The 24,589-nt window shown below is 45.8% G+C and overlaps 3 protein-coding genes across 6 annotated transcripts in view; all 3 read right to left on the bottom strand.

The window, feature by feature from the left end:
- Positions 1-90: 90 nt before the first annotated feature.
- On the bottom strand, positions 91-10,257 carry LOC143323111 (heterogeneous nuclear ribonucleoprotein L-like). The gene is made up of 14 exons (XM_076734745.1): positions 10,106-10,257; positions 9,093-9,208; positions 8,735-8,972; positions 7,575-7,660; positions 7,317-7,413; positions 6,906-6,978; positions 3,641-3,673; positions 3,041-3,112; positions 2,436-2,683; positions 1,861-1,982; positions 1,530-1,731; positions 1,304-1,361; positions 1,030-1,140; positions 91-712 (listed from the first exon to the last, which is right to left on the bottom strand). The coding sequence occupies exons 1-14, from the start codon at positions 10,181-10,183 to the stop codon at positions 654-656; spliced, it is 1,593 nt and encodes a 530-aa protein (XP_076590860.1). The 5' UTR covers positions 10,184-10,257; the 3' UTR covers positions 91-653.
- Positions 10,258-10,539: 282 nt separating this feature from the next.
- On the bottom strand, positions 10,540-17,341 carry srsf7a (serine and arginine rich splicing factor 7a). 3 transcript variants are annotated; one of them, XR_013077397.1, is made up of 9 exons: positions 17,106-17,341; positions 16,105-16,335; positions 15,702-15,878; positions 15,467-15,559; positions 14,883-14,924; positions 14,550-14,594; positions 13,594-13,692; positions 12,101-12,630; positions 10,540-11,295 (listed from the first exon to the last, which is right to left on the bottom strand). XR_013077397.1 is itself a non-coding variant. In XM_076735040.1 (8 exons), exons 2-8 carry the CDS (start codon positions 16,323-16,325, stop codon positions 12,537-12,539), a joined length of 771 nt encoding a protein of 256 aa, XP_076591155.1. In that variant the 5' UTR covers positions 16,326-16,335; positions 17,106-17,341; the 3' UTR covers positions 10,540-12,536. The 3 variants fall into 3 exon arrangements, 2 of the variants coding, with proteins under 2 accessions (XP_076591155.1, XP_076591157.1); XM_076735040.1 differs by having other exon boundaries at positions 10,540-12,630; XM_076735042.1 differs by lacking the exon at positions 12,101-12,630.
- A 1,451-nt stretch (positions 17,342-18,792) lies between these two features.
- Positions 18,793-24,589, bottom strand: part of slc8a2b (solute carrier family 8 member 2b) — a 105,800-nt gene continuing 100,003 nt past the window's right edge. For both annotated transcript variants that reach the window (XM_076734208.1, XM_076734209.1), the window contains 2 exons: positions 24,077-24,352; positions 18,793-23,481 (listed from right to left, as the gene is read on the bottom strand). In XM_076734208.1, coding sequence (XP_076590323.1) covers positions 23,105-23,481; positions 24,077-24,352 — 653 coding nt within the window. In that variant the 3' untranslated portion in view covers positions 18,793-23,104. The remainder of the gene's footprint in view (positions 23,482-24,076; positions 24,353-24,589) is intronic.

Genomic DNA, 24,589 nt, shown 5'->3' with positions numbered 1-24,589 from the left:
AAGGAACCAGCCTGAACAGTTCAGGTCTTACACACACACACGCACGCACGCACGCACGCACGCACACAGTGAATGACAGAACAATAAACTCAACTTGAAAGTGATTTTTTTTTTTATTTTCTTAGAACAAAACAATTCTCCATCTGCTCATCAGCCATGGAGACGCAGAACTGAATACGCAGCAATTAAAATAACACAAAAGAAAAGAGTGAGCTCTAATAAAAGTTTCAAAAGACAAATCTTATACAAAACCACGTTGTCCACCGCCGCTGAACCACCTGAGCATAAAAGCAACTCGTCCTAATGCAGATTCTCTCTCACGTGTCAGGTTACTGTATAAGCATAATACAAAAAGTAAAAAGGACAACTTCATACTGAAGACACAGGGACTGATACACTACAAACCACATCTGGGGCATAAATATCAAACATCTGAAAGGCCTGTCAGCATTGGTTAAGTCTGTTGAATATACCAAACAGGAGGAGTTTGCACTTCAGGGATCAGCTGCACTGTGAAAGGTATGACTTCACAGCATCTGAGGTGTTTCTGAAAATCTATTTTCCCCAGGTGTGTTGCAAGCAATCATGGTCAAAGTACATGTGAACTTAGGAATGGTGGACCAATCTTCGTCTTCCTGGCCACGGGGGGGCGCTCAGTTGGCGTGCTGAACGGTGGAGAAGCACAGTTTGAGGGTGTATGGGTACGGCCCAGCTGGAAGGAGAGAGAAGAGGCGTCATCACAGACAGCAGCGCTGAGGAGACACACGCAGCCGCCTTCACCTGAACGAGGCGTCGACAGTGAAACGCTGACGCAGCTTAACTTTAGCACGCTGTCGACCAATCAGACACGTGTTGGTGCACTCTTGGTAGATGACTTCATAACATGACCGACAGATTTTTAATGTTTACGTGAAGTGTGTGCAGAGTGTCTGATGAGCCTTTTGGGTCGCACCAAACTCAACCCGCTTACACAAACCCTTTGCATTTATTTCAAAACCACAGGGGCCCAGGTGAGGGTGCTGAACATACCTGCGTTCTTCATCTGGTAGTGGTTCATCATGGCGAGGGCCTCCATGGCGTCGTTGATGGACTCCCACTCCAGCAGACCTGAAGCGCTGCGGTCACTGGGAGCTGCACCGCCTGGTGGTTAGAGGAGCCAACAGGGGACAAAACACACCACCGGAGAGAGAACGATCAGTGTGTGCAGTCTGGAGACCCTGCATGTATTCAACATGAACTCTTGTCCTGGTTTAAGTCCTTGAACCCAGACTCTATCTCAATAAGCAGAATGTGAGCAGCTTACTCTTTCCTGTGAACATCTTGACGTTGCCGGGACACTTGACACCAATCTCTTCACAAATCTGTGAAGAGCACAACATGGATTAGTGACCACATGCAGCGCTTTAAAATGTGCTAAAAGTAACCGTTTCAAGCTTTGATGAAAATGCGGCGGATGATGAGTCGATTTAGAGGGAAAAACCTGTCATGTGACACCAGGACCCCTGCCCACGTGTCCTCTTTGTACAGACCTGAGAGAAGACCTCCGGTGTGACGTCTGGCTGGGCGTTGAAGAAGTGCAACACGTTGCTCGGGTGCTGGATGCGGTTTTTGGCCGCCTGTTCTGGTGAGGTGAACCGGTTGTTCCTGGAGCCGTGGAAGTCCTTGAAGCTGCTTGTTCCGTCTTCCAGCTCATAGCACTGACCAGGGACGATGGCCTGCTGCTTGGACACGCTGCGGGGGGGATGATGAGCAGCTTTAACTTTGAATGTATTATTGTACTAAAACATATTACTAGTAGAACAGCACAGTGTCTCACTCTCACGGGGCTTCAGTGGTTCATGCTACAGCTCTTGAACTCACCACACATTCAGTCTCTGGGCAAAGAGAAAGGTGTTGTTGAGGTGAGTGATGGCGCGGTCCACCGCATAGCAGTCGCCCATTTCCACCATGGCGGCCCCGGGCTTACTCTTCATGAACTTCACCTATGGAAAGTGACACAAGACACAATTGTCCAGTTTTCTAGATGTGTGTCTCCCTGCCTCTAAGAGACAGAAAAGACTCATCTGTAAACATGACCTGAGGTGATGGCGTGGAGCAAGTGTGTGCGCTCATTGTGGATTGATTCATTCAGAGTGTGTTACTCTATGCACTTATGTCACACAGAAAAACAGATTCACTCCGGTGTTAAAATCCACGTTTTCAGCAGATCAACACTGTCTAACTGTTTGGAGTGTCACGCTGAGGATGTGTCGCCCCCTAGTGCCAACATCCAGAACAAATACTTGTTCTCCTCTGCACAATATTTTCATCTGTGCTCTTTTTGAAACGTGAAAATGTGAACTTCATGTCCTTCATGGGCCACACGGAACATGTTCTCTCTGTCACTCTGTAAAAACAGACCAAAGCTCAGAGCACAGACACACTCATCTACTGACCCGCTCCACGTTGCCATAAAGACAGAAGATATTGAAGACACGGTCGGCGTTCATCTTGACAGGGTCCAGTCCGTACAACATGACAACTGGAGACTCGGCGTGGCCACCGTACTCCCCGGGGGGAGGGGGAGGAGGTCCGTAGCCTGGCCCGTAGCTCCTTCCTCCGCGCCCTCTCATTGGTGGACCCATGCGGCGACTCTCATAGGGTGGAGAGCCATAGCTCTCGTCGTAGCCGTGGTACCCACCTCCTGAAGGATGTGGCAGAAAGCAGCAGGTGAGAGGACAGACTGACCAAGCAGCCAGGACAACTCCAGAGAACGGTTTTTCTAGAAAACGTCGCCGCCGCCTGGAGAAAGATTTGGACGGCGTGTCGTAAACACAGCACACGCAGACGCAGCACAGCTTAACTGCCACTGTGTGGAGGAGCTGTTCATGAACCGACTGCTCACTTCACCTAAAGACATCAAGTTTAACAATCCTGAGCGTCTGCACTGAATACATGTCAGGTAGCAGACAGAAGCAGTCCTTTTAGAGGACAGGAAAGACGAGCAGTGTTTTCTATCCGCGGGTTTCTCTGCAGTTCCTCTGCAGCGCGAGAGCCTTACCGTACTCTGGAGGGTGGTCGCCCAGCAGAGCAGGCTGCCTCTGACGCTTGTTGGGGTTGGCATTCACATCATCTACGAGAACAGGAAGACAAAAGAGGCAGAAGGGACACATAAATATGACAAGAGACTGGAAACATGACTTGCTGCAATCTGTACATGACATGCCTGAGTGTTTAAGATACGGCATCACGGTTAAGAGACAATCTGATGCCAAAATCTGCCTGAGAGTCCACATCAGAGTAGATAAAGAGTCTGTCAGGGTAACTTTATCAAGGACTGCCATCACAAATTAGTACTTAAGACAAACACATGCATTTCAAGACTGATTCGTCTGGTTTGTCAGAGCCATGAACCCCCCCACTACACTCCAGGCAGACTACAGTCAAACCAAGTAGCTGAAACTATCACAGTGACTGATCTTGGTCTGTATTCAAATTAGTTCAGGGATATGGATAGAAAGGGAAATGGGGAGGGGGGGGTGGGAAACATGAGGTGGGGGCTGATCTAGGAGGTGAAAGGTAAGGACATCAAACAAAGTCACTCAGAATAAGTATCACAAACAGCTCAATGTAAAAATAAAGTTTGTACGCTCACACACACCTGCACTGCTCCCATTGCCATCTGCATCACCATCTGTACAGGTACACAATAATCATACACAATCAGAATGGAAGCCAGGTTAATCAAAAGCACATTGTTTCCGGGCAAATGTGAAATGACCCCACTTAAATATCAGGAGAGTGCAGCAAAACCACTCATGACAAAGCTGTCTGTGCTCGTTTGGGAAGATTTTCAGGCTGAACGCAGACAGAGTGACTGTGAAGGCGGATGGCTTGGTACCTCTGCAGGTGACCAACCAGGCTCATGCAAATTCTCAAGTTGTCAGCCAAATTTTGGACACCCGCAGCCACTGTGGCTGATGGGTGAGAAGCTCTCCTGGCTTTCTGATGCTTGTAATCAACAGGATTGGTCATGGGTCAATCACATCCTACATGAATTAATATGAAATTCACACCCTCCAGATTACAAACATGATTTAATCCCCAAAGAAGCTATCACTCAAGTCCAGGGAAGCACACTTAGACTCCCGATGGCTGTAAACACACAGCGAACAGACATACAGCAGGTTTGAGTGACATTAGAAATCAGGCCCCGACAGAACCACAACCATCACCCTCTTCCAGAAAGAAAGATTAAGCCTGTATGAGGAAAAAAATGTAACATCGAGTCATGTCAGTCTTGTGTGGCGATGTTGGGTGCTGGGCTTTGGAGTCATGTGGTGCTGTGCAGGTAATGTTCCTGAGGAGGGTCTCGATTTACTTACTGCATGCTTACAAACAGTGGGAGGAAGATATTTGCTGCAGCAGTTCCACCACTCTCCACTCAATTCATTTCATCCCATACTCTTATCCATTTCCTCTTTTGGGGAAACAACTCTCCACCTCAGGACCGATTCCTGGTTTTATCAAGTTGAAAAGCCCATTGGTGGGTTGGTTGGCCGTTTGGCTGGCGTTTCCATCCTTTTTGTTCCTTTTTGGAATAGTCCGCTTAGCGCCCACTGGTAGGCCTTGAGGCTGCCATAGAGAACATTTGTTGGGAAGCTGGCTCCTCTTAGCCGCAAATTGCCAAACCTGCATCACATGGAAGGCGTTACACAGGTTCTAGAGACTTTAAATATTGAGGAAAAAAAATTGCACTCAAAAAAAGGGATAGCTAAACAGGGATGCATGTAGTAAGAAAATCAGAGGGGGGAAAGATGAGGAGATGAGGAGAAAGAGCAAGAGAGAAAAGCTGAACTCCATGTGGGAGGACACACATTAGGGGTGAAACCAAAAATGGGCCTGACTGGGCTGAGTGTGCTTGATGGTGTTGTCAGCAGTGTCTTGTCTTCATCAGTTGTCTTGTGTTGATTCCAGTGTGACTGGCTACAGCTCGATCGGTGTGAGTCGTCTATTGGATCAGTTGGGACGGCGTCAGCAAGTGTCGGACAGTGTGTAGCTTGAATGTGATGTTTTGGTGACGAGCGGAGCGGCCCTCAGTACAGGACGGGCCACGGCTTCTAAAATGTGCTCTCGGCCGACTGCTTAGTATCAGTATGCGTCATCTGTTGTGCTGAGAGATGTCTGTCACTACCTTCTGTTTGGGTGGATGCTGTGTCTTCTCTGGTATCAGTCTCCATTTGGTGTAGACAGTGGGGGGGTAGATGCAAGCTTTGGCCTGTTTCAATGTGTCATTCACTTGTGTCTCAAAATGGGTAAGAAAGGAAGGAGGGACCAAGTGTAGCTCAGTGCCCAAAACTCCCCCACCCTCTAGAAGTGTGCGTTGTCTTCGTGGCTCTTGTGCTGGGATGCAGAGATGAGGAATGAGTGGGGTATCAGTCCTACACCGTCATGTTGAATGGCTGGTGTCTTGTAGTTTATCCCCTTGTGTCTCGGGGGACATTTGGCCCTCTGTATGATAGTGGTTGTGTCCTCACTGAAGAAGTGGATACTTGAGGTGGTGGTTGCTGAGTGGTGATGTTGTCAGCATGTATCTGCCTCTCTCTCTGAGAACGTTTTTTGGATTTGCTGAGATCACAGATTTATTACAACAGTTATGTAACGTAGCAGACAGCCTGTTTACTGATGCTGGTCTATGCCTCTGTCCTCACCTCCCAGACAAACATCACGCTTCAAAATATCACTCACAGATAAGCCTGACTGTCTGTCTGTCTGTCTGTCTGTCTGTCTGCCTCACAGCTCGGTTCTGAACTGCTGGTCAATTTGCATTTTAGTTTCATTTTGGCTGCACTCAATGGGAGAAAAGACAGAGGAAAAGACCAGGATCAGTCTCAGCGGCAAGGAAATGTGACTGCCTTTAAAGTCAGTTCAAATACATGTTGCCTGAACCCTTAAACTTAAAGTTCCTAAAGTAAACTTCTCAAACTTCATTTAACTCGATGCTCTTCTTTTACCCCAGTGGATCCCCATACCCTGCTAAATTTACAGGTGTGGTTAGGAAGGCAGGAACGGCGCCGACACACAACAAGTTTGTGTCTTCATCAATGAAACACATGAAGAGGAGTCTTAAGAGGTAAACAAAACACGCCATCATTCAGCTGTGAGCAGACGATGGCGCTTCAACATCTGTCTGAAGGACAGAGATTTTTTACCAGTTTGGAAACATTCGTATGAGAACAACAGTACGTGAATTATACACTATTACATAGTAATACTACAATATGCACGCACTGTGGAGTGCACAGGCACAGTTGGGTCAACTAAACCAGAACAACTACATGCCACAGGAACAGGAATACTATCCTCCACATACAGGGGATCCTACAGCTTCCAGAAAAGTGCAGTTTATGTTGCTTGTGAGTCGTCTTGTGTCTTTAAACGTGTTCCTGCCATTCCCACCACACAGCAGAGTTCAACATTTTAAGACTTTAAAACATTTAGCTGGAGTTGTGAGCATCCATCTATCACTTCTGATCTCACGCTAAAACTGTTGATGCCCACTGTTACAAACTATGCAACCTGAATATTATTCACATCATTCCCATGATTTTCCACAACTTCTCACTCCTGCACATGAACCCTGACCAAAATGTGTATTGAGAAGTGCTAAGATCCAAAGCAACACTTCAGTCATAATGCTACACAAGTTCTTTCCTTAATAAAGTATCAGTACATTTGCCATAATTTAAAATCTGTTTGGCAGCATTATCAAAGAAGGGTGTTGCCTCCATCTTCCCAGTAGCCTGCTGGCTGAAACTCCTCACAGTGGCAGTAAGGGTGCTTAACAGTAACAGGCCTCTAAGCTACAAAGCGTGTATGCCGCTCAGCAAATGCTCAGGACTGTGTTCAGGTGTAGAAGGGTTTACCTGGGCCTCCAAGGTTGGGGTTCGTGTAGTCCCAGGTGTCTTGGTCATTCTTGAACACATTCAGGCGAGTGGGCTGAGGAAATACAATATAACATGAACGCAAGCATGAACACAGAAACCAAAGTCTTAACCTGGCTGAAATTATATAAATATTTATACATGAAGTTTGTTTATAGTCCAAATATAACCGGGCTAACAGCGTTACCACTTTCAGGACACATACAGTCCAGATAAATACACATACAACATGCTCATCTGCTTCTCCCACCGTTAAGTACGACTGCATACAGTGAGCGTGACGAAATATTTCTAGCAGGTTATTGTGTTGGTTTGTATTATATAGAGTGTGTGTGTTCACACTGTTCTGTGGCCACCACACTTTGAACATTGTGACATGTTCAGCAGCGATACCTTGGCGTACTCGATCTTCAGCGTGCAGCAGCCAGAGTAGATGTCTGCTCCGTTGAGTGACGCCTTGGCCCGCTGGGCACTTTGGACAGAGTCGAATGTAATGACAGGGTTAAGGACAAGACATGCATGTACCAGCTTATCTTAACGATAACCGTAAATGATAATACACACCACCAAAAGCCACGTCCTCAGGTACTCATTTTACCTGAGGAAGAGCATGCATCCCATATGTGAGACAGCAACAATGGAAAAGGATATTCAACCATGGCCTGGACGCCGTTCTTCCTGAAGATGACGATTCTCTGGACAGGCCCGCAGTTGTTGCAGATAGTGTAGAGGACATCCTGTGGAAATTCACCAAGTTTAAAAATAGAAACAGTTTTGGCCAAATACATTTAAACTCATTTCCTGACATTTACTCCTAGTAGTCATTCCCCGTGTGAGGTCACTGCTTTATTTTAGGAATCACACTCCCAGTGGGTCATAGGTTTACCTCCACTTTGGTGGCATTGCCTATAAATTGTTTCATTTGGGTCAAACATTTGCGTTAGCCCTCAACCTGCTGCTCCACTCAAACAATGTCAATTAGCCCATCAGAGGCTTCTAAATCCATTACATCATTTTCTGAAATTTTCCAGGCTGTTTAGCGGACAGTCACCTTAAGGTACGTGAACTTACAATGCACTGGAATTGGAATATAATGACTTATAGGTGAATAATCTGTTAGTGAACAACAGTTAAAAATGATTTGTGTCATGCACACAGTAGATGTAGATTCCACAAGTTAAGTTTAACATGAAATCAACTGAGTGGTTAAAAAATGAGTTTAAAAGACTTCAACGAGTGAGCACAAAAAAATGATGGCGTAGGTAAAAGTAACCTCGGCTTAACAAGCAAACCACAGCAGAGATATAAAGAAGCTGCAATCATGTAGTTTTCCCTAAATGCTTAAAGTACAACTAAGAATCTAAATGCGCCTCACAATTTGAGCTGGACTCTGGATTTTGTTCCCTTGTGACTGTCAGTTTTTTGCAGACCTTTTCTACGTGTTTTCTAGACTGAATGATTCACTGAGAAAATAACCTACAATAGTCCAGTAAAAACCAGAGAAAAGCTGCAAATCCTCACAATAGAGAAGCTGGCACCAACAAATGTTTGGTGCTTTTGTGACATGAGACTTGAATGCATGGCAGCCCTGGATATTTCGGCACGACATTCAAACTCGGCATGTTTCCAACACAACAACGTCTGTGAAACAAGCTCCAGGAGAGCAGTATATAGTACCGACATTAACACTGCCTGTTACAGATAAATGAACTGCTGCCACCAATGTGTGAGAGTTAAAGACCACATTAACACAGAATGAGATGAAACTCCACACTAAAGAGACACATAGGAACCAAACTCTCCGCATTTACCGTGGTGATGGGGTAGATGGGGTTCATGATGGTGAGCAGGAGGACGTTATTAACACTTCTGGAGTCGTCAGAGTCTCCGGGCCTGGAGATCTTCTGGCTGGTGGAGTAGTTGATAAAGGCTGGGTGGCCGGCGATGTAAACCTGGTTGTCTGCAGCATAGGTTACGGCTGTGGATGATCCGTTCATGTCTTTGTACTCCACCAGTGCCTGGCGCTTCTTGGGCATCACAACCACATAGCTAAACAACAAAAGCAGTCAGTAGTTAGATGAAAAGGCAGGTGCTGTGCCTTAACTTCCTATCCTGCAGGTAAAAAGCTTGCCATAAACATAACCTTGCATTGTGGTAAAACTTTCTGACCTGATTACTCCAAATTCTTGCAAGGCCTCCACAAGGTCAGCCTCCGTAACACCGTCCACCAGGCCCCGGACATGGACCACCACAGACGGAAGGGTCTTGTGTGGATCTTCATATCCCTACATTAAAGAAAATAAAATTATTAATGGTTGAGTGTCAACATTTTCTTGTACTCACATAACACATGCACACTGAGTGCAGTAAACTACTGGTAGACGTGCAATGTACTATTTGGGTATATTCATTACGATGTGTATATGGATTTTAAAATATAAGCTGATTTATTTCATTTTTAGGGTGGCTTTGTTTTAAACATCTGACAAAAAATTTCAGATCCATTTTTCCGTCGCTACCATACACACACACAAAAATAAAAGTGAAAGTAAGAACGGGATCGACATTTTCTTTACTCGGGTAACTTAACTGTATTTTCAGGCATAATTCAACCGATAACTGAACAGTAACGTTCGCTAACGGCAGGTCATGCTCGTCTTACAGGGGGTCGGACGGCTACATGTCGTGCTACTTGTACTTACACTATACATTTAAATGTTTGATTATAGACGCTTTTCTCCAAATCTAAAGAAGTGTTGGTTTAACCAAACGTGGGTGTAAAATAAAGACTGGTTCGATGCTAACCAGTTATCATGTAAGTACGTAACGTTAGCTCACGGCTAGCACACTGCTAACCGGCACGAGAACAAAGCCGAACTCGGGCGAGGCCCGGCCGGGGAAACCGCCCTCAAACGAGCCCTTTTAGACCGCACAGCACAGGGAGAAGGACGATTCATGCTTCGAGGTGGGTCCCTGCTAACCCCACACGTATAATATACACTGAAAAACCTCATAAAAAGAAGGTTTATGCACAGCAGTTAACACTAGCTAACGTTAATGACCCGTGGCACGTCGTGACTTTTTTCCCAGCACGCACTTGAATGAATCAGTTTCGACCAAGAACCGCGTCTGTTATGTAACCTAGACTAATCCCCAGAGCAGCTCACACAAGAACAACTCACCGTGGCCATTCCGTCGGTTTTCTGTCTTTTCGTTGCCCTGCCGTCTTCGCTGTAGTATCGGTTCGCCGCAGTAGCCATGTTGTCCCGCTTAAAAAGGATGGTGGTAGTGACGATGAACTGAAATGGACGGGAAAGTCAAGAAAACGAGACTCGTGCACCCACGCCCAGAACAACGGCACCGCGTGCGGTGATAGGCTCAGGTAGCTGTCAATCTACTTGGCTGGAGTAACGTCCAATAGGAGAGCATCAGGCGTAAACAGCCATTGGGTACTATTAACAATGTGGACAAAGCGTCTGATGTCATCTGTTTATTTTAAAGTGTATTAACGGTTCTTATTATTGGTGTTATTATTAATTTATATTATTAAATATTCTGTTTCGCAAGACAAAATGTTTACAGAAAGAAAAAAAAAAACACAATGGGACCACTGAAGTATGTTGAAGAGGTTTATTGAAAACTAAAACTGCCACTGTCTTACCATTTAAGCCAGGAACAGAACAAAACTGCCCCAACAGAAATCAAATTGAAGCACTGTATATATTTTAAAATCAGAAGTCACAATCTGAAATCAACACATGGGGAAAATCTATCCAACACACAGTGAAGCCGATCAGGTTCATAAAAAGGGCAGTGCAGCACAGAAACAACAAACGGGAGGAATGTGACATTAAAGGCATGCAGGCCAGCAACTGTCTCCTTATGCCACCGTCAGTGCCAACTTGTAACTCAAACCGGAGAGAAATACAAAAAAATACATCAACTGCTGATTCGCAAAGGGAAAAATGTTCTACAGTTCAGAAATTTGAGCTTAGGGAATAAAAGCACCGTTTCAATGCGATGTCCTCACCCTTAAGAACCGCATCATCTGGGCTTCTTCCGCTGCAGCGTCCTGTACGAACGGCCCAAATCACTGCTAAAAGTCACCTGCAACATCTATCAACTGAAAACTGGTTTCTGTCTGCTATACTGACTGTTTCTGAGGCCGCACGGACACGACAGTCCTGGGGAGGAAATGAAACTGATGAAGAGCGGGACGAGACAGAAAAGTAAAAAAAAAACCAGCTGCTGTCGGGCTGTAAAAGCAGACAGGGTGGGGGTGGGGTGGGGGGGCTAATAGGGGCTAATAGTCTTCTTCACTCAGTCGTCTGCTGGCGAAGGGCTTCGGTTTGGACTTGCTGAACGGGAACGACTGAAACAGAAACAGAGGGGAGTTAGGTCGCCACAGGGGAGGCTGGAAAAATGATCAGAAAAGAAAAAAATCCCACATTACTCAATATCTTAATACACTGTACAACTTTAGTGAAACACATGACTGGATGGGCCCTGACACTGATCAACTGTCTGAATACCTCTTAGCCCAAAGCTCATGTCAAGAGCCACTACTTTTTATCTTTAAGTGTTTTAATCATGTAAGGCAACTAATCTTTGTATTTCTGAGAAATAACTGTAGGGTTACAAGTTAAACTGAACCCCCCAGGGCAAAAAAACACCCTTTCAAACAACTGACACAAGTCCCCGACTGCAACTACAGCAGCCTGTTAAAGAGATTTCTGCTCTGAGGAGAAATTTAGCACTTAATCCCTCCATAGCTACAAACAGAGTAAGGGCAGCACAAACACATGGAGACTGTTTTACACCATGACCAGTGAAGAACTGCACATTTCAAAGCCCCCATTATCACTGTGGCTGTTAAAATCTACACTATGCTGGTAAAGCAGCTTAAAGTGGTAATGATGATGCTGCGAGAAGAAAACATATCTGACAAAGCCTCCTCAGAGATATCAGCCCATTAAAATTCCTGTCTCAGTCAGCAGTGTACACACACACACACACACACACACACACACACACACACACACACACACACACACACACACACACGTTAAAAGGCTCAACTTTAGCTCTATCATCACCAGCTTTCCAGACTACATCAAGCCTGTGCATTTTCTTTCACCATGAACATGAGCTTGTCAGGGGGGTTGATTTTTGGTTACCTTTGGAGACAGTGGCAGAAACAACAAGTACAGAGAAGCGAAGGATGAAAGGACTGAAGGACGGATGACTACAACTCGGAGAGACACTGCGCTGGGAGGCTCTTGAAGACTGATCTCTCGTCAGCTCTCTTTCTCTCACTTTCAGAAGCTAAGACAGAGGCCGAAGAACTCTGGTAGGTAGGGGGGTCTGGTAGGTAGGTAATGGATTAAAAATCTGTGTGGGTCAGCCCTCTGGTACATCTGAAGGCTGGCTGGCTGCTGGGTGACTCTAGTAGAACGACTGAATGTGTGCATGGGCTGATTTCGTCTGAGCGTGTGCGTCGGTTGAACAGACGGTCACCCATTCACTGTGGGGAGGGTTCGGTCGGAAGGTCGACCTCTTTCTCGCTGTCTAACACCAGATGCAGGCGAAGGCTGATCTCAGGTCAGCGCTTAGTCACCCTCCCGCAGGACGTACACACCGCCAGCTGGCAGACCCTGGGCCTGGGATCAGCTGCGGTGTCAGTGCAGTGCTCAGCTCCCACCACACGCTTTAAAGAAAATATGAAAAATAAACAAAACTGTGCTGCAAAGATGCTTAAGTCACACCAAAGGTGTCGATTGTCTGATCTCAGCTAATATTTTCTTTTTCTTATTCTAGCCAAATTCAGGATAGGGAATTAAAAATTGAAGAAAAAAATGAAAACATTTACAATTCTACCTGTGACCATCGTTACTCAACATGTCAATCCAATAAATCAAATGTCAGCCTAAATTCATTTATTCAGAGTAGAATAGAGCTACATCTACGGTGGGTGAGATCAAAGGAAAGCAAGCTGGAGTACAGAGGATCTGTTTGCACCTCACTGGATTTAGCTGCTACGAGTCTGAACAGTTTACAGGCTGAGCGCTGACTGTCTGTCGTGTGCTCTCTTTTCAGACCAACTGGGGCTGATGGAGAGCTCCTGAGGCTAAACATGGAGAGCTGGAAAAGAGAGCACAAGACAGAGGTCTCATCTTTCATCTACTTCAACATCCCTACACCAGACAGAGGGCCGGTCACTGTCCTCTACCCCTCCCACTCCACTACTGGTCGACAGCGGCAGCAGAAGACGTGGCAGAAGATGGCGATCTCTCTGTGTCGAGGAGTCTCGCTGGTCATCCATCTCATCGTCGTGTGGTGGTTGTTTGGTGGCAGCATGATGCTCCCGGGTGGATGGAGGGTCTATTTAACAGTCATTCCCTGCCTACGATGGACCACCTAGCTCTGCCTAGTGAGAAGAACATAACTGACCCTCTGCTGCGACGCAAGATAGCTGTGGTCTGAACAATGGTCTCTAAAACCTACACTGGTTGATCTCGACCTTCCTACAGCTTCTACCCACTGAGGTGTTACATACATCTAGAACGTCTTGGTACAACACTGACAACTGGCAGCACTAAGCACTTGAAATTTGTTAAACAAGCCTACACCCTGCTTCAGTGAATGACAGACTTCTAGAGTGAGAGTTTACCTGCTCCTCTTGTGGTTTGCTGACGGAGATCGTGAGCGGGATCGGGAGGCAGAGCGGCCTCTGGGTGCAGAGCCAGACCGGGACCGAGATCTGGAGCGACTGGAGAAAAAGAAAGAAAATGCAATTACAGCTTCGTGAACCAGAGCAGCGCAGTTTACACCCACGTCTGCCCAGGCTCTTCTAATATCTGCAGTGAAGGAATGTAATAAAATACACTGAACGCGAGCTTTTCAGTGTACTTGCTGGCATTGACACGTATAAGTCGGTGAATAATGTCCAGTGAGAAACATGCTGTCTTCACTCAGAGACTACTTTTTCAGAGGCGGACAGAGGACTGAGAGAGACAACAACAATCACCTGAAGAACAACACCAGCACAACCAATCAGCTTCTGCTGGACTACAAAGCTTCAAATATGGATGCCGCTGCAGAGAAGCTATAAACGGTAAAACATGGATGCCTCACACACACGTTCAACCCAACTGCACAGAAGATCTAAACAATCAGCACAGTCTGAAGGTGGACGCCAAAGATTAGTCACCAATTCAGTATCTGACCACGTGAAACACAGTCACACTCTGTCCTTCAGCTCCTGAGTGATGCTGCTGAATAACGGCCAGAAAAGTGTTTCTGCAGAGCATTATGACGTCACAGTGAAGCTGGGTTTGTCCAAGTGAACATCTGAACATGCACTATTAAAAAATGGATTTCAGCAACACGATAAAAGAATTAACTATTGCTTTCAGTGAAGTGGTACAGAGGCCAGGAGGAGAAGAGCTGACGAACAGTTGAAAAGCAAGCTGACACACCAACAGCAACCATTTTCTGTGTGTAAACATCATGAAGCAAAACAAATTTTCTTTATGTGTCTCAGGCTGTAATCAGGTCACCAGGACAGTGCGTGTCAGCCACGAGCTGTATAATTATGATGTGAAACCTGCAGCTTACACAACCTACCTTCTTGCTGGAGTCCTGGACTTGGAACGGGCTTGGGAACCAGACCTAATGTTGCAGGGAATAAAACAGGTTTAATTGCGTCTACGCTGGGAACAAAGTCAACAGTCGAGGTGTTAATGTCCAATGCATGACTGCAATTGTACTTAATTGTTTCTTGATGAAGGTAACAGTCATCTGTCCAGCCCTCCAGCACATTCTGCTGCAGAACCGGATTAACAAGACGCTGACGAGGAGCAACTAAATCTCTCACATCTCTCGCCAGCTACATGAAAAGCACATGAATGAATGTTCTCCCACAACAGTTCATCACAGTTGAACAAGCTGAATTCTCACCTGCTCCTACGTCTGGAATAGGATGGAGATCTGCGACGGCTCCTGAGAAAGAACGGCAAGTCACAAAAAGCATGAACATGCAGGTTCCATCTATTATTCAAGGTGAAAACTGTCTGTGCACGCACATGTGCATGCTGATAAAACCTTGTGATGATGGCCACAATTACAGTTTTTAACCAGAATTTAAACGGACGAGCTGAGTCTCATTTGCCAAAGTGACTTATCAAATGAGGTATCAGTGTGGTTTGGTGCGGTTTTCTGTGGTTGGATGTAGCTCACACCAGCACGTTCAGGCTGAAGCTCAGATAGTTTGTGATGCTCAAAGCGCCCACATTAGAACCAAAAGCCACAGTGAACATTAAATCCATGTGATCTACAAGTGATATCTCCAAACCCTGGAACACGGCACCAAAACTGGATGGACAGACTGCACTCAGCACAGACAAAGCGAGCTCCCCATCCCTGCACATTAGTACCACTAATTATAGAGGTTCTGACGTAGACCACGTGTCTGCTTCACAATGTAAACAACTCTCCAGTATTAGAATATCCTGTTGATATTTTATAAACTGTCTGTGACGTACCGGCTGTGGCTGTGGCTGCGGCTGCGGGAGCGAGAGCGATAGCGGCGTCCACGAGACCTGGACCTTGACCTGGAGCGAGATCGAGAGCGAGACCTGGAATGGAAAGACAGACTAGTTTATTCCCTTCTGTCTTCTGTTCCAATGGTATAAGATGGCAAATACTGTTTGCTTTAGAGAAACAAATGATGAACATCTAACATGCACGACCACAGGCCAAACGGTCTGTATTCTTCACCTGCTGCGACGACCTCCTCTCTTGCTAAAGCGATAGCAGTCGTAGGCATAGTGGCCCCGGTCCCCACACTGGTAACACCGATCATTGGGGTCAAACTGGCGTCGGCTAGGGCGCCCACGGCCCTTCCTGGAGAGGCCTGTTGACATCTCCACACGAACACGGGAACCACAAAGAACCCTGAGGAGAAGACAAGTCACTTGAATTCCTACAATGCTCCCCATGCAGACTGCAAGGATTAAAAAAATCTAGACTACACTTTTGGATTCCTACAGCATTTGACCATTTATGTTTATTTTGCCTATTATAAAGCAACACCCACAGGACTGAAGTGCTAAACACTGCTGTGGATGGAATTTCTACATGGTACAGTAATTGGTAATTACAGAAATGTGTCACCACTCACTTTCCATCCATGCCTTTCACAGCATCTTCTGCATCTCTGGGATCCTCAAACTCCACAAAGGCAAACCCAGGCGGGTTCCTGGCCACCCAGACGCTCCTCAGTGGGCCATAATAACTGAACGCTCGCTCCAGCTCCCCCTTGGCAGCACCATTGCCCAAATCACCCACGTACACTTTACAGTCAGTGGCCCGAGACGAACTACGGGATGAATAGTATGACATCTCTCCTCACCTGTTGGGAACAGGAAAATGAACGATTGTGTCAATGATTTGTTATATTAACACTGAAGATGACGGGACATCCTAATAAATACATGTGGCAGATCCGTTAGTCCAAAGTGATTTCCAGTCCACACACACGGGTGGAGGAACGGCTTCAACGGCGCATCAACAGGTGCAACAGCGCCACAGCGGTCCTGCAGCCCGTTAGCGCGCCAAATACGACACCACAGGTATCTCTATGGACAGACCAATCACGTCATATTAGCTATGTTCAAACCACAAATCATTTGTGTTAAATGCATTCACAGACCGGGCCGATTCCTAATATACGTTATTTGAATGACCGTCGCCATTAACCGCTAACGTTAGATACAGAACCGTCGGTGCTGGTCACTTATTAACAAGGCACGTGTTGTTATGGACAATCAGTCCATCAGCTATCATTCAAATCTTACTATTGTGACGATTTATGACATCTGATACCAACTGTGGAAACTCTGCAGTTCACTGGTCCGGTTGAATGAAACGATATACGCGGATCAGTCTAAGTAATGGAAATGATCTACCGTTCGTCAAGAGGATCACGGAGGAGCGCCATTTCTTGCTCACTAAGCCTTCTTTATATAACAGTTCAATAAAGGAAAACCTTTTCATAGATAACAGTTCAAATTAAATACAAAAACATACGTTTGGTGTACATATATATGTGGCTGTATCCAGGAATTAGCCGAAGGCCTCCCTCCCCGCCTGCTCATAAACAATGGCGACTGCACGCGTTACCTTCTTCCGCTGTTCCGTTGATTTGTGATTCGGCTCCAAGCAGAGAGGAAATTCAACCGACTCCAAGGAAAATAAAGCGGCCAACCAGTTAAAGATTATTTTCCAAAATGAACTAAACAGCCACTCCGATGACCATGAACCAATCTTCCCCGTCTTTGGCACAGGTTGACCGGGTTAACCACTAGCAACCAAATCCAACCTCACCAGCCAACCACGTGACATCCGCATCTGCGCACTAAGGCCAAAAAAGTTCAGCAAAAAGGAATATATGGACACATCCGTTGAAGTCTTTCAAAATAAGGTGAAAATGAAAAACAAACAAACAAACAGTCTAGACGTTTCCTGTGGTCACAGTTAGAAACACTAACACCACATTCTTCAATGAGAATAATGAATTCATTCATACTGATTCATGTATCATTTATTATTAAACAATATGGATCCCTGCACCATGTTATCCTTTCCAAAAAAGTTCTCAACGTAGCGATAATCATATGCTTTCACTGCATCAGTAATTAGGAAGTGCGACGCATTAAATTCGCCAAGCGTCAATACTTGCTGGCAGTAACGACTAAATTCCCCGGTGTGGGATCAATAAAGTCCTATCTACACACGATGGTATAGTGCCACTTCCGGTGAGTAGTGAAGACGCACAGTGAGCTGAAGCCATGAGTGACCACTGGAGGGCAGTAAACACTCTCCACCATGGATTCATTATCAGGATTCCGTACATGGTCCAGGGCAGAGCTGTTTATAACAAAATGTTCGTTTATACAAATAATCAGTATGAATACTTCGATTTTTTCCATCAAAGAATGTCAAGTTTCTAAACTTGACAGCTACACAATAATTCAAATAATCGTTTCATGATTATTTCGAATTATTATTTTTTGACTGTGTCAGTCGGCTCTTGTTTGGTCATATTTTTTGCAGCCTTTAGAGACAGTTCAGGGAGTGTTTCCATCAGATTTAATGGTTGTCTGACCTGAATGCACAGCTCTGTATGTAAGCTCTGTATTTCCACACAATGCATTCAAACTGTGCTTGTGAGATAACGGGGGTGCACCAATGTGATGTTTTCCTCCTTGACACAATTTTCAATAGCTAAATTGAGGTTTTTGGCTGATACAGACTAACAGTCCGATACAGGTGCTCCTTTTAAAATCAATTTAAAATCTGAATATCATCACGATTTAGAACTGATTGAAATATAACTACATATCACTTCTTAAATGCTGAGAAATTGAAGCCTGGATCCTTTTTCTTCTTTTTTTTTTTCTCATGAGCAAAACCAACCTGTTGAACCAGACTGGGTTTCACACACTTCCTGAATGTTTGTCAGTGATGAAGTGAACGCATGTCTTGTGTGTCCTTGTGCCTGTTGTGGCTTTGTCCAGCTGCAGCCTGGTTGCTGAAGGGATGCTGTTGATTTAGTGCTGGAGTTTGTGGGAGAAAGTGGAAAATCCTCACATTTGAGAAACTGAATCCAGGGAGTGTTTGGCATTTTGGATTCATAAATGACAATCAATCCTTTATTAAATTTGTTGGTCATGAAAATTTCACTCTACTTTCTGCTTCGGATCTTGCCAAGTTGAATCCTCCTAATTTTATTGAAATGTTTATTGTTTCCGTCCATGTTTGTTTTGACTCATTCAGAGCAAAAATAAAGACTCAGACACATTATGCCTTGAAAATAAATGAACTATATTCCAATAATGTCAGCTTCACTTGATTAAAGGCCTTCATTTTCTTTCAGTAACACATTACACCTCATGCCGTTTTCTCAAAAACAACTTGCCATTTTTTCAAAGAATTTTTTTCTGCATTTCATAAAAAACTTAAATATCATCTTCAGTTAATAATTTATTACAGTATTGAATAAATGTATATGTCTATCACAAGATATTGTACTAACTCAGTCATTGTTTCCTTACAAAGCTTCAGGCAGAGAGAGAAATTTTCATCATCACAGGAAAAAACTTCACAGAGACACATTGAAGAGCAAGACCTGGGGAGGAGAGGGAGGACAGGAAGGAGAAGAGGAGGAGGAGGAGGAGGAGGAGGAGGAGGAGGAGGGGAAACACTGACACAGAGATATCGTACACCAACAAACAGAAAGATGACCTGGGATGTTGCTCACTGCAGACGTAACCTCGACACAACAGATCACACTCTCTTTTCACAGCTTGTAAAGGTACAAAACAAAGAAGCAGTAGACACTGAATCCAGAAACGCTGTCTGTGTGTGTGTGTGTGTGTGTGTGTGTGTGTGTGTGTGTGTGTGTGTGTGTGTGTGTGTGTGTGTGTGTGTGTGTGTGTGTGTGTGTGTGTGTGTGTGTGTGCGTGCGTGCTTGTTTTATTTCACAAAGAGCCTCTGGTGTTTGGGATTCGAACTGTGGGGAATCAACCCGATAAAATATGCCGCTAGGCGTCCATCACAGTAGACCATGCTGCTAACACGTGTACACGGGATTCATCATGCATCTGCAGAGGAACACGAAGGGGAGGCAAACACAGACACACAATGGGGAGGGCGGGGTGAGGAGGAGAGGCTGGATGGGGAGGCATCACATCTAGCTACAGAACAGCAAAGGCCGAAGCCAGACAGTTAGTACAGAAGTTCATGGAAACGTGGAACATCGTCCGGACTCGCAGGCAGTTCAGTTTCTGGGTGCTGAGCCGCACCCGGGTCACACCTGCTGGGACGCGGTCTGAGCTGGTCCGTCCTGTCCCCACCGGTGCTGATCTTTATTTTTTTTTATTTTTTTACCCTGTCGTACATTACACAAGAGTTCAGCAGACCTGTGTTTCTGTGTGTGTGTTTTTCTGTGTGTGTGTGTGCGTGTGCATGTGTGTGTGTGTGTGTGTGTGTGTGTGTGTGTGTGTGTGTGTGTGTGGTTGTCTGTAATCTTGGTCCCACCTGGCGGTTCAGGGTAAAAGTTAGGACCCCACACACCTCCGACCATCGGTATCTCCAGAAAGACCCCCTTCAGCTCACAACGACCCGAGACTGACAGTTATTCTGTTCCACACCGTTTCTTCATGTAAACATGCTACTTACACTCAAAAGCTCCTCCTTCAAGAGAACTCAATGAAGAAATGTACGCTGGCAGAGGCTTACAACAAACACTGGAGCAGAAAAAGATGTGAACCGACCTCCGAAATAAGATGTTTGAATATTATTTTTCTGTATTGCACATCGAAACCAAACGCCTTGAACTGAAGTCCACGCTGCTCGCCTCGAGGACCTGCGGCACAGCTTATCTATAGATAAATAATCTTCTCGTAAATAAATAAATATCTAAATAAATCATCTGAAGAGGAGAAATGTACATAAGAAACATAAACACAAACAACAGTCAACGTACGCCAGTAGGTTCGATGGGATTATGTTCTGTTAGGATACACTTCAGTGTGTGAGCAGGTCAAAGGGGAGCTGCCCCCCCACTCTGGAAAATATATCAAAATCTAATCCACTAAGTTCAGTAACGATGTCATCTACACTACCAACTCTATATATTGATACTACTCCTACATCGTTTAGAAGTACAAAAAAATCTACCTCGGCTATTTCTGCAAGGAAAAGATACAAAACTGCTTTTAGAAAGTTTACAAAGTATAGTTAGTTAAGGGTAAACGAATCCAATCTTTCATATTATCGTCTAGAATTACAATTTCCACTTGTATAGCACTTATCGTTTGTGGGTGAAATGTTTGTAATGTGCCTGCAGCACAAATGTCCGTGATGTGACTGTGGCAGTGAACGTCACACAGCGCCGACTGTGATGAAGCAACCACCCCTCATGAAGGAGAGGAGGCCGGACTCTGATGCTTCTCTCTCAGATAATAACTTCAAACTACCTCTGCTGCCACTTTCTTCCCTGCACTGACTTTCGTCTCAGTGCTGGAGGCGACAAACCTGAAATGTTGGCGTGTAAATGTCACAGCAAATCAGAAGGTGTCTGCAGAGTTTTTCACTGCTTTGCGGCGCTCTGGTTGTGTCTTCTGGTTGGTTTTTACTGTCTATTTAGCAGCCAGTAGTTTCAGTAGCTTGTGCACATTTTACTATGTGATCCAACTGTGGGATGCAATACTTAGCAACTCATACATGCCTTGAAGGGCAGTGTTTTCTAAAGCGTTTTCCAGGCTATGCTACACGACGACAACTACAGAAACAGCCTTTTATTTAAACCTGTAGTGATTTCTGTGGATCCTGTCTGCAAAGCCAGGCATGCTGTTGACCTGCAGACTGCAGAGAAAGTCTGGAGGACATCACATGATGGAGCTTAAAAACATGCAGACCTTCCATTAAAATGGGAAGTCATCTTTAGCATATCTGGAACAGAACAGGTGTGGCGGTTCCACCTGGATCCACCTGAACTTCACGTATTGCACGCTAACAGTTTGTCGACAAAAGAAAGAAGAAAAACACGACGCAGCATGTGGAAGTTACATGAAATAAAGTGCAGCCTGCACAGTTTGTACAGCTGAAAGCTTGAATACTAGATTTTCAGGTTTCCTTAAGGCATTAAATGGGTGCTACCTCAAAGCATCAGCATCCTGCATCCTAATTAAATACGATCTCATGTCCTAATCGTTGTGCTGAAGACTGAATGTTGATGTTTTGAAATCATTTACTGGCTTTAGAGGCTTCACCGCTGAAAGTAAACTAACACTGTTAAGTCTTGTCTGACTGTCCATGCGTGTTTGTCTGACCATGCTGCTGTCTCTATAGTAATGGATTAGTCTGTTAGGACACATGCCGCAGTAATAGATTAGTCTGTCACCACCCACAGTGACACAGGGAAGACTGACCCGAGTTCAGCGTCTGCGCTCGGATCTCAGTCCGTGTGGAGTCCTGAACAAAGCTGGTCCTCTCAGACCACCAGACTCCTCGCCTCCTTCCTGTCTGCCTGCACACACACAGCTTTATTCAGGACGACTTCACGCCACGAAGCAGCTGAGTCCACTGAGCGTACAGACTAACGCAGGGATGTCATTTACAGGTGGATTTCCCTTTTACATCATATATATGAGACTCATGTGAAGATGCTCCGTATCTGGATATACATGCACAAAATGATCCTCAGTGTGATGCACAGACCTGTCAGAGGGGCTACAGTTACCATGAAAACCACTGACTGGATGCTGGGGAGGTGTGAGTCTTTAAAAAGTTTCAGCCACACTTTTGTTTCACCTGCTGATCTTCAGCGTTGGTCTGAGCATGAATTTTAAAGCAGACGAAGCAGGACTTGAATTTGACTTTGCACACGGAATCGTGGCTACTGATTCTGGAGGATCACTTCTTCCACTGTTGCACACTGGTTTCTCCTATTTACAGCCGCCTATGCAGTGTTTCAGACCTCCTGTAGTAAACAAACCTCATGTTAGGGTTATTGTAAACATTCCACTCATTGTTTTCACACAGTGCTCCACCTCCTCAGGGGCAGAGGTGGGCGGGACACGCAAAGATGTTCCTTCAATGCAACGCAGATGGATAAATTTTGTGTGGTGTGCACAGGTTTCTGTTCCACCTATCAGTGGATCTGATCTTACAGGACAGCCCCTCCCATCCCACCTGGACCCACCTGGCTTTAAAATGATCTCCAGCTGCTGACCTGACCCTCTAAAACTTCACCATCACTTTCTTTCTCCCTCCATCTTCTCTCTGCCACCTTCGCTGCAGCAGCCTCACAAACACTTCCTCTCGCCCTTTATCATGCCTGTAACTGTGCGTGCGTGTTTGTTATGATCTGTTTACACATGTGTACAAGTGTGTGTGCGTGTATGAACATGTATCTGAAGTATTTTAGTATCCCTGCACCAGAGACCAGGACACCTCCAGGCTGCAGTGAGTGCTTTTAAAAAGATGAATCTTACACCTGTTTCATGTCGAACTGTTGACTGTATGGACTTAGTGTTAAAGTTGTGTGTGTGTGTGTGTGTGTGTGTGTGTGTGTGTGTGTGTGTTGTCCTTCCACAACTTTCTCTATCTCCTTTTTAAAAGCCGCTGATGTGGCAGTAGGCCTCCAGGCTGGAGAAGAGGATGTAGAGGAACCACAGACCCAGGAACAGAAGGCTGGTCAGGAGGCGGGCCACCCTCGGGCCGCCGAGCTCTCCGCCGATGGAGGGCCGGCGTCTGAACAGGAGCACGGCCATGGAGATGAAAGCGAAGATGGTGAAGAGTGTGACGGAGAAGGCCAGCGACCCCGGGTCCACCTTGAACTCCTTTCCTTTGATTCTCCAGTAGATGGCGGCCACCGACCATGCCACGCCGATCCCCAGGAACACGTTAACAGCATTGCTACCGGTGACGTTACCGACGGACGCGTCAGCGTGCTGATCCTGGATGGCGGCCACTTTGCTGGCAAAGGTGTCTGAAAAGAGAGGAAGAGGTGGAGACAGTAAATCAAACACCTTCACACACAAACAGAGGTGGCTGCACCGTAAAGGGTGGAAACAGTCCAAAACACGTGGACGCAGAAAGGATTCAGGCTGCACGCTGAACCTCAGGACATGGACAGATGACACAAAGCCTGGTGGACACTCGCAGCCATGAAAGACCACTGATAGAGTGTCTGTTTGAAGTGACTGCTAACGTGTCAATCACAGGACCACAAAGAGATACAGAACTAACAGAAAGAGACACAAAAATACTACAAAGAGAAACACTGACAACAAGGAGACAGCGTGTCTCCTCAATCTGGGTGTGCTCCTACAGAGGAGGAGCGGGGGTCTGTTACATGTCCCAGGGGGTCCATTGTCTCATAATCCGTCCATTAACTATAGCTTGAGAAACCGGTTCGACGAGAGACACTGCAGCAGGTCGATCCACGTACAGGTGAGGAAAGCACACTCACACCTTCCAGGTGTTAGCTCACCACAGAAGCTTCTTTCTCACAGATCGATTGGATTTATGATGATCTTTGACTTTCACCTGCTCTCACACAGTGACAGAGGATTCTCACTCACCTGGAATAGAAGTTCCCAACGCCACGAACACCACGGCGGTCACGGTGTCCCGGAGCCCCACGGTGCAGCCGAAGTGTGACGCCAAATCTCCGATGATGGCGGTGAGGAGGCCGATGGCGCTGATGGAGACTAAGAAGCAGGCCCAACCGTTCCAGTACTCTGTGGGAGGGACGCAGGCAAACAGAACCTTCCAGAAGACGGTGAGGAAATGCATGACGTAGTCGTAACAAGATGGAAGCCGCTCCTCACGGCCTTCCTCATCATCATCGCCATCACCTGACGGGAGGAAATAGAATGAATGGAGGAGAGTCCGAAGAGCCTCAACAGGAACAGCATGACCGTGCAGACTGACACAGCTGCTGCACAGCTTCCACGAACATTACAGGAGCACGCTGATATTAAAGCACAGTATTTATACTTCACAGAGTACACAGGTGAAATACACAGACCGACGTCCTGTCACAGCAGCTGCCTCAGCCGTTCGTCTGCCTCTCTGTCGCTCCCTTCAGCCAC

Source organism: Chaetodon auriga, chromosome 7, assembly GCF_051107435.1.
Source record: "Chaetodon auriga isolate fChaAug3 chromosome 7, fChaAug3.hap1, whole genome shotgun sequence".
Classification (NCBI taxonomy): domain Eukaryota; kingdom Metazoa; phylum Chordata; class Actinopteri; order Chaetodontiformes; family Chaetodontidae; genus Chaetodon; species Chaetodon auriga.
Note: the sequence above shows the minus strand (reverse complement) of the source record. Positions and strands in the feature narration are given on the sequence as shown.

What these genes read in the sequence shown, in the direction of transcription:
- LOC143323111 (XM_076734745.1), bottom strand. Translation starts at nt 10,183, where the DNA reads ATGGCTACTGCGGCGAACCGATACTACAGCGAAGACGGCAGGGCAACG. An exon ending in CCATCTACCCCATCACCACG is followed by an intron (nt 7,661 to 8,734) that starts GTAAATGCGGAG and finishes GAATTTCCACAG; the next exon opens with GATGTCCTCTACACTATCTG. An exon ending in CAAGATGTTCACAGGAAAGA is followed by an intron (nt 1,141 to 1,303) that starts GTAAGCTGCTCA and finishes TCTAACCACCAG; the next exon opens with GCGGTGCAGCTCCCAGTGAC.
- srsf7a (XM_076735040.1), bottom strand. Translation starts at nt 16,325, where the DNA reads ATGTCATACTATTCATCCCGTAGTTCGTCTCGGGCCACTGACTGTAAA. An exon ending in TCCAGGACTCCAGCAAGAAG is followed by an intron (nt 13,693 to 14,549) that starts GTAGGTTGTGTA and finishes CTTTTTCTCCAG; the next exon opens with TCGCTCCAGATCTCGGTCCC. An exon ending in GCAAACCACAAGAGGAGCAG is followed by an intron (nt 12,631 to 13,593) that starts GTAAACTCTCAC and finishes TTTTCTTTAAAG; the next exon opens with CGTGTGGTGGGAGCTGAGCA.